The sequence below is a fragment of the Phasianus colchicus genome, chromosome 28 (assembly GCF_987193195.1).
Source record: "Phasianus colchicus chromosome 28, bPhaCol1.hap1.1, whole genome shotgun sequence".
NCBI lineage: Eukaryota > Metazoa > Chordata > Aves > Galliformes > Phasianidae > Phasianus > Phasianus colchicus.
Window position 1 is genome coordinate 1720081 of NC_143463.1, and position 8401 is coordinate 1728481.

Sequence of the window (8401 nt, forward strand, 5' to 3'; positions counted from 1 at the left end):
GCTGCGCTGTGTCTGCAGCAATCCCTCAACGTGACACAGGGCTGCGCTAAACGCTCCGCTTTTAATTACTCGAAAACCGTCGCAGCCATCAGAAAGCGATGCTCGTGGTCGTTGTGATGGAAATGTCCTTTAGGACCTCGTTCAAATCAGACGATTCTATGATATCCGTGAGGTTGGGGCGTTCCGGGTGGCTTCTGTTGTTTGGCATCGTCCCACAGCCCCAAGAGGGCAAAGTCCTGCAATGCCGGGCGGGGAGCAGCCGCTTATCGGGGCGCTGCTCTGCCCCGTTCAGCACGGAGCCGTGTGCCCGCAGTTGGCACCGTCCTGCCCCATTTCTGTCCCCCCGTGGTCAAATCTCAGCTCCCAGCACTGCCTTAACCTTGTTTGGGCTTTTATTTTTATCGCTGTTGTGTATTTGGTGTGGCTGGGGCAAATATTGAATGAGGGGAGAGCAGTGTGGATGGAAGGGGGGGAAAGGGAGGGAGGGAAAGAGAAAGGGAAGGGGAAGGAAGGGAAGAAGGGGAGTGGAAAGGGAAGGTGAGAGGGAAAGGAAGGGAAAGAGGGGAGAGAAGAAGGGGAAGGGATAGGAAGGAGAGAAGGAAGGAAAGAGGGAAGTGGAAAGAAAAGGGGAAGGGAAGGGAAGAGGGAAGGGAAGGGGGAAGGGAAGGGAAGGGAAGGGAAGGGAAGGGAAGGGAAGGGAAGGGAAGGGAAGGGAAGGGAAGGGAAGGGAAGGGAAGGGAAGGGAAGGGAAGGGAAGGGAAGGGAAGGGAAGGGAAGGGAAGGGAAGGGAAGGGAAGGGAAGCAGAGAGGAAAGAAAAGAGTGGAGAGGAAGAGAAGGATAAAAGGAAGGGAAAGGGATAGAAAAGGGGAAAGGGGAAGAAAGAGATATAGAATGGGAAAGAAGTAATCAGGGAAGGGAAAGAGAAAGAGAAGGGGAAGGAGAAGGGGAAAGGAAATGGAAGGGGAAATGGAAGGGGTAGGAAAAAGGGAAAGAAAATGGAAGGAAAGGGGGGAGGAAAGAGGAAGGGGAAAGCGAAGGAGAAGGGGAAAGGACATGGAAGGGGAAAGGAAAGGGGTAGGAAAAGGGTAAAGGGCATGGAAGGAAGGGGAAGGGAAAGAGAAGGGGGAAGGAAAGGGGCTGGGAGCAGAGGAAGCCAGGCAGCAGTTCTGCTCCTCTCCTGCAACCCCGGAGCAGCCCAAGAAGGTTTCCAACCCTGCTGTTTTCAACCACAGCCTCGAGGTTCTCCCCGGGCCGCTCACGGCGCGCTGAAGCCCAGCAGCCATCATCACTCGGGCGCTTTCTGTGTGATTTATGTCTCCTTCCGTTCCTAACCGAGCGCCAGGCCTGGAACAAACAGCCCCACGGAATCACCGCGGGCAGCAGCTCCGACCTTTGCTCCCATCCGGGTGCCGCAGGTTCGGCACATCCCGGCCCCGCAGCCGTTCAGCTCCGACGGGAAAACACCGCGGCTCGTTTGGATCACAGCTCCGGAGCAAAGAGCGCCTCGTCCTGCTGCACCCCCCTGCGCCCATCGCTCCCAGCACCGCTCGTCTGCAGGCTGCTGCCCCACCGCCCGCATCTGCAGCTCCGTTCACCCACTCTGATTTTGTAATTGATTTATTTCCTCCCCCCCCTTCTTTTTGTGTTTTATTTTATTATTATCATTAGAAAAGCAGCCCCCGAGCTGTCGAGGTTTTTCTTCTCCCTCATTCCTTTGGCACGGGGCGGGGGGTGGATCCCCATCCGGGGGAACAACGCGGGGTTCCGTCGCTCCGGAGCCGAATTAACACCGCCGGTGGTCCCGATGCGCTCCGGACCCCTCAGCCGGTGCTCGGAGGGGGGGCTCCGCCCCGTACCTGCCCCCGGCCCCGCCGTCCCGCCCCCCGCCCCGTCTGTCGGTGCCGCCCCGTCCCGCCCCGTCCGCCCGGACTTTTGCTCCCGGTCGGGCCCGCGTTGTTCCGGGCCATGTGAACCATAGGATCGGTCCGTTGGGCCGTTACCGAACCGGTGTCGGTATGGAACGCAGGAAGGTCTTCGTGGTGCTCGACGTGCTCTGCGTGGTGGTCGGTGAGAACCCGCTGGGGGGCTGCTGGGCCGCTTCCCCCTCGATGGGGCGGAGGGGTGGGGGGGGACCGGGGCCGGCCGTGCCCTCGGGTGGCAGCGGGATAAGAACCAAGAGAAGCACCTGCGAGACCGCGATGCCCCGACGGGGAAACGTTCGGCCTTCGCCCCCCACTTTGGGACGGAGCGATACGAGCCGGTGAGGCCGTTCGGTCCGAGCGGAGCCCCCCCGACGGGGACACCCCGAAAACCTCCCGACGGGGTCGCTCAGACCGAGGGCAACCGCAGGCGGACCCGGGCACGGGGATGGGGATGGGGATGGGTGACCGTCGGAGCCCCGAGCGCTGTGCCCCCCCCCGGGGCAGCCTCCGCCCAGACGCTCGTTTCTAAAAGTGCCGCTCTCAAGCACCTAATTAAGACGGATGGCCTAAAAATAAAGGCCCGGGTCGTAATTTCAGCCTCAACCTCCTGAGCTTTCTTGGGCTCTAAGCACCGGTGGGGAGAGAAAGAGAGAGAGAGGCAGGTTCCTGTTTTTTTGTTCGGTGCCCTTTTCCTCTTCTGCACCTTTTATTTTTAGGGGGAGCTTTTTTGGAGGATGGAATTACCCAGGGTTGGGAAGAAAAAAAAAAAAAGGAAAGAAAAAAAAAGGGATAAAGAAAAAGAGCGTCTAATTTGAGCTGCAAACGAAGGGTTTGAAGTCTGTACGGAGGCGTCCGTGCGTGCGGGGCTCCTCCCGCAGCCTGGGAGCCGTCACAGCTTGTTCCTGCCATGTTCCTGCCGTGTTCCTGGCCTTCTCGCAGCTCTTTTTTATTTTTTCTTTTTGGCTGCTTTCGCTTCTGTTCGGAGAGAGCCGCCTTTGGAGGCCCGGAGGCTGCGGGGTGGTGCTTTGCTGTGATTTCTTTCTCTTTTCGTTTCTGCGCTTTTGCTCGGCTGAGAGCGCAGCGTGGGACCCCCCTGGGGAAGGGGCTCCGGGTGCAGGGGTGGCTGCTGGGGACAAAGGTGTGTTTTGTTTTTTCCCTGGAGACGGAGGAACAATGGGGAGGCGGAAATCGCCTTCCTGAAGGCGGAACGGGGAAAGGAGCACGGGCTTAAGGTGGACCGTAGGCAGCCCAGTCCCTGCGGGGAGAGCATCCCGTGCCCTGCGCTGTGCCCAGCAGGGAGATGCCTGAAGATGCCCGTGGTCACCCCGGCCAGGGTCCCCAAAGGGTTGAAGTGGCTGCACGACCCCATGTCAGACACCCCTCCCCCCCCCCCCCGGTGCTCCTTCTGATGTTTTGTGTGGGATGGTGGCATCCACAGAGGAGCTGGAAGATGCTCATGGTCAGGGCTGGTGTGCACGGGGTGTAAAACTGAGCTGGACTAATCCAACTGGTCCCAGCATCAGTGCTGCTGGGGAGCAGGGTCAGGAGGGGGGGAGTAGCCAGGCTGGGTCGCGGGCTCTGGGCTCCAGCTCTGTCCAAACCTGAACCGTGTGGGACCTGAAGGCCCTTCTGGTGTAAAACAGGCTGGCAGGATGCCTGTGCTGCTCCCCCAAGCTCTGTCCTCCTCCAGGCAGTGGGGAATGGGTCCTGGCACCAGGCAGCAGCTGGGGAACAGTGGATGCTCCATGGGTGCCCAAATGCAGCCATCTCCTGCACTAGCTCAGTTCTGCAGGCAGTTGTGAGCCCTGATAATGCTTTATCAGCTGCGGGGCCAGCGTGCTGCACTGGGTGCAGGATCCTTCCCCAGCAGTGGGGAGCAGGGATGGGGGAACCGTGTGCATTGGGTGCCTGCATGGAGTCCTTGGGAGGGTGCCCCAGTCCTCTCCCTCTCTCTCCTTTGCAGCGTCTCTGCCCTTTGTCATCCTGACGCTGGTGAACTCCCCATACAAACGAGGCTTCTACTGCAACGATGACTCCATCCGCTACCCCTACAAGGCAGACACCATCACCCATGGCCTCATGGCTGGGGTCACCATCACCTGCACCGTTCTCATTGTAAGGAAACTTTCTGGGCTCCCTGCAGTGCCCATGTCTGGGGCTGAGACCCACAGCCCGTGAGGCTGGGTCCCTGCAGGGTGGGGGAAGGCCCCAGGAGTCTTCTGGGACCCTCACCTGTCAGCCTTTGGTCCCTGCAGATCTCCTTGGGGGAGGCATACCTGGTCTACACAGAACGCCTCTACTCCAAGTCGGAGTACAACAACTACCTGGCTGCCCTCTACAAGGTGGTGGGGACCTTTCTTTTCGGGGGGGCCATCAGCCAGTCCCTGACCGACCTGGCCAAGTACATGATCGGCCGCCTCCGGCCCAACTTCTTGGCGGTCTGCAACCCCGACTGGTCCAAGGTGAACTGCTCCATCTATGTGCAGCTGGAAAATGTCTGCCGAGGGGAGAGCAGGAACGTCACCGAGTCCAGGTGAGCCCTGGGGGCAGCCTCAGAGGGGTGGTGAGGGGTTGGCAGTCCCCCGCCATGTCCTGACCCATACCTTTGCCTGCAGGCTGTCCTTCTACTCTGGGCACTCCTCCTTTGGGATGTACTGCATGATGTTCCTGGCGGTGAGTGCTGTGTCCCCACCATGTCGGGACAGGACTGTTTGTCCCTGTGCTTGGTGACACTTCTGTCCTCTCTGTAGCTCTATGTGCAAGCCCGGCTGGTGGGGAAGTGGGCCCGGCTGCTGCGTCCCACCATCCAGTTCTTCCTCCTCGCCTTCGCCATCTACGTGGGCTACACGCGGGTCTCTGACTACAAGCACCACTGGAGCGATGTGCTGGCCGGGCTGCTCCAGGGCGCGCTCATCGCCATCCTCATTGTGAGTGTCCATGGATGTCCCCAACCCAACCGTGGTACCCGATGGAGAATGGAGGAGCTATGGGATCAGACCTGAGCCCCACCTCCTGTCTGTCCCCTCAGGTCCGCTACGTGTCCGACTTCTTCAAGCACCGTCCGCCCCGGCAGTGCGATGAGAAGGACCCGGAGCGCAAACCCAGCCTGCCGCTAACCCTGAGCGACACCGACCGCAATCACTACAGCTACGCGGGCGCCCCGTGAGCCGCACACGGGGCCCGGACTGTGGGAGTGGAGGGGTGGGGGGGAAAACATGGAGCCTGGTGCCCACCAATGGCTTCATCGCACTGCGCCGCAGCCCTGCCCTTCCCCGATCCCAGCAGCGCCACGGCTTTGGGATCTGTGGGGCAGGGGGAGGCCTTGGGCCTGGGCTGGGGTCTGCAGGGCCTGGGAGCAGGGCAGGGGGAGGCCTTGGGCCTACACCAGCACTGTGAGGCCTGGTCCAGCGCTCTGAGGCCTACCCTGAAGCCTATTCCTGCACCTTAAGGCCTGTCCTGGGGCCTATCCTGAGGCCTATCCCTGCACCCTGAGGCCTGTCCCAAGGCCTGTTCCCACACCTTAAGGCCTATCCCAAGGCCTATCCCAAGGCCTGTCCCAAGGCCTGTTCTCACACCTTAAGGCCTGTCCTGAGGCCTATCCTTGCACCCCCAAGGCCTGTCCCAAGGCCTGTTCCCATACCTTAAGGCCTGTCCTGAGGCCTGTCCCTGCACCCTGAGGCCTATCCTGAGGCCTACCCTGCACCCCAAGGCCTATCCCCGAGGCCTATTCCCACACCTTAAGGCCTATCCCAAGGCCTGTTCCCACAGCTTAAGGCCTATCCCGAGGCCTATCCCTGTGCTCTGTGCCTTATCCCTATCAAACACTACCGCCTTAGGAGCACAACCCCTCACAGCACAACACAAGGAGAGCAGCCTGCTGGGCGAGCACTGCTTTTTGTTTTTCTTTTCTTTTTTTTTTTTTTTTTTGGAAAGGATTGAAGCAGCCCAGAGCTTGGCTGTGTTCCCTGATGAGCTTTAATGGCCGTTTGGTGCAGGGCAGGGGGAGGCCTTGGGCTCCAACCCTTTGGGTGCTGTGGCTTCGGTGTGTCCTCTGTGGGGTGGTCGGGGCAAGGAGAAAATCTTCTGTGGTAAAGGGGGTGGGGGGTGGGGAAAGGGACGTGGAGCTGCACATGGGGCTCTTATCACTGGGGGAAGGTGGGAAATGGGCCGCATCCGTCCTGGCTCTGAGCTGCAGCCGCCTCTGGCATGGGCGAGCTGTGGGCCCGGAGAGAAGCGACAAGCGTTTGCATGATGATGTGTTTTTGTAAAAATGTGTTTTTTAAATTAGATCATCGAGAAAGAATGTCTGTCTCGGGCCTGCTCTCTTGCTCCATGGATGCTCCTGACCTTGGGGCTGAAGAACTCAGGGCTGCGGCTGTGGAGGGGACAGGCACTAAAGGAAGAGCCCACAGTTCTGGGAGAGCACAGGGCTGAGCCCTGGGGCTTTGAGCAAGGAACAGCAGGGCTGGAGGGAGCACTGGGGCCCTGGGACCAAGGGGGGTGGTTCCAGGACCCCTCCTGGTGCAGGGACCTGTGGCCCGGTAGCTCCAGACCCAGCACTGCCTTGAGCCTAGGGGAGCCTCCGCGCTTCCCAGTGTCTCAGTGAGGGGGAAGGGAAGGTGGCTGGAATCGCGTGGAAAAAGTGACGTTGTGTGCCTGCAGCTCCTTGTACTTCTCCGGGTGCCAGAGCTGGGGGAGGCGCGGAGCTGCCCGCAGCCCTCCCACTGAAAAAGGGGAGTGGTGGGGGTGAACAGTGGCCCCCACCTCCAGCATGGGGCTGCTCTGCTTGGAGCCGGGCAGGGATGGGGCTCACAGCTGTGTCTGATGCAAGGCAGGGACAGCCATGTCCCACGTCCGTGGCTGTCCTGCTGTGTCTTGCAGAGCTCTTGTGGCATGGGAAGGCTGGGCAGACTCTGTGCCTGGCACACTGGTTGTACCCAGGGCTGGCAGATGGGGCCCAGGAGCAGCAGGGTCCCCCTTTGCACAGCTGGGTCCCTCCTGCCTGGGCACAGCAGACTCTGCGTGTGCCCCAGGCTCGCTGTTGGTGCTCTTACAGTGTGGGTTGCTCCAGTCTAGACAAGCCCTGACCAAAACCGCCTCCTGCGTGGAGGGAACTCCCTCTCTGCATGCTGCTCTTCTGTTGATCGGAGAACTTTCCTCCCTGGTCCCTCAGCCACATCCCTTCTCCTGTCCCTGCCCTCTGCGCTGCTCCTTCCTTATCTGATGATACAAAACAATGCAGCGGAGCTGCTAGGGCCGGAGGGCAGGGCATCTTGGCTACAGTTTGCAAGTAAAGGAGTCGGGGAAATGCAGCACAGCCCAGCATGGGCACTTGGCTCTGGGTCTGTGATCAGTCTCGGGGTGGGAGCTTGGATGGCAGCAGTCGCCAAGGGCCGTGGTGCTCAGTCCCAGCTCCTGGCATTGCCTCGACAGCTCTGCACAGCCAGGAACGTGCCTGCTCCCTTCCCCTGAGATCTGATTTCGCTCCTTGGATCCATCTCTGGAAAAACCAGCTGGGCCACAATGCAGCAGTGTGCGGCTCAGCGTGGAGGGCAGGGCTGGGCTGGAGCACGGGGAGCTCACTGCGTCCCTGCCTGAGGCTCTGGCTCAGCACACAGCCAAAGCCCCTGGTACCCTGCCATGGGAGGGAGCTCCACAGCCACGTCTGGATGTGGTGAGGGGCTGGGACTGTAAGCAGCCTCTCCACAATCTAAGGAAGGAGTGGGGATGCCAATGGGGCACTGTCTATGCACTGGACCTCGGAACCAGAGGCACCAGCCAGGTGCTGGGGAAGATGGAGCAGTGGATGGGAAAGATGGAGCAGTGCCTCAAGCAGCTTCCAGGCCTCAGTATCCCCACTCCAGGTTTGCTGTTGCACCCAGCCCGATGGCTGTCGGGAGCTCTGGGTACCACGCTTGGCATTCAGGCTTGGGGAAGGGCGAGCCGTAGCCCTGGGCATTGCGCTGCCTCTTGGCCAGAGCATCCAAAGCCCTCTGCAGGAGTGACTCAGGCGTTAGGGATGCAGTGCTGGGGCAGACCGTGCCCCAGGCTGAAGCCGAGCAGCGTTGGCCTGCGAGCAGTGCCAGGGACCTGCTCTGAGAGCCATCCTGTTCCCAGCGGCAGCTCCGCACGCTCAGCCAAGACATCTCCATTCCAAAAGCAGCCGTTTCTGGCAGCGCCGAGCCAGGCTCTGGCTCCCAGCCCTGGGCTGCCTCCCCCAACCTGTGCCTCCCGCTGCCACGCTGCATCCTCCCTCCCCTCCCCCTGGCACCTGCGGCTCCTCCACCCCCCGGTGCCGGTGCCAGTGGGTCCATCTGGGTCCGTTTGCCCTGCCCTCAGCTCCGGGTTGCCTCCCGCTCTTGGCATCCTTCCCAGGCTCTTGGGGTACGGGGCTGATCTTCCCGGTGCCCCCAGCGTGCTTCCAGGAGTGGGCAGAAGCCTTGCCAGGAAGGATGTTACTCATCCTCTAAACATCCTT

General features: G+C 60.8%; 1 protein-coding gene across 2 annotated transcripts; it reads left to right on the forward strand.

Moving 5' to 3' along the window:
• The first annotated feature begins 1894 nt into the window (after positions 1-1894).
• PLPP2 (phospholipid phosphatase 2) lies at positions 1895-6226 on the forward strand. Of its 2 annotated transcripts, XR_016460273.1 has the most exons (7): positions 1897-2068; positions 3887-4038; positions 4179-4456; positions 4539-4596; positions 4674-4850; positions 4952-5516; positions 5602-6226. XR_016460273.1 is itself a non-coding variant. In XM_031604699.2 (6 exons), exons 1-6 carry the CDS (start codon positions 2017-2019, stop codon positions 5087-5089), a joined length of 855 nt encoding a protein of 284 aa, XP_031460559.1. In that variant the 5' UTR covers positions 1895-2016; the 3' UTR covers positions 5090-6226. The 2 variants fall into 2 exon arrangements, 1 of the variants encoding a protein (XP_031460559.1); XM_031604699.2 differs by having other exon boundaries at positions 1895-2068; positions 4952-6226.
• The last annotated feature ends 2175 nt before the right edge of the window (positions 6227-8401 follow it).

Coding starts and splice junctions, on each gene's coding strand:
- PLPP2 (XM_031604699.2), top strand. CDS start 2,017: ATGGAACGCAGGAAGGTCTTCGTGGTGCTCGACGTGCTCTGCGTGGTG. Junction 4,597..4,673: donor ACTGCATGATGTTCCTGGCG/GTGAGTGCTGTG, acceptor TCCTCTCTGTAG/CTCTATGTGCAAGCCCGGCT. Junction 4,851..4,951: donor CGCTCATCGCCATCCTCATT/GTGAGTGTCCAT, acceptor CTGTCCCCTCAG/GTCCGCTACGTGTCCGACTT.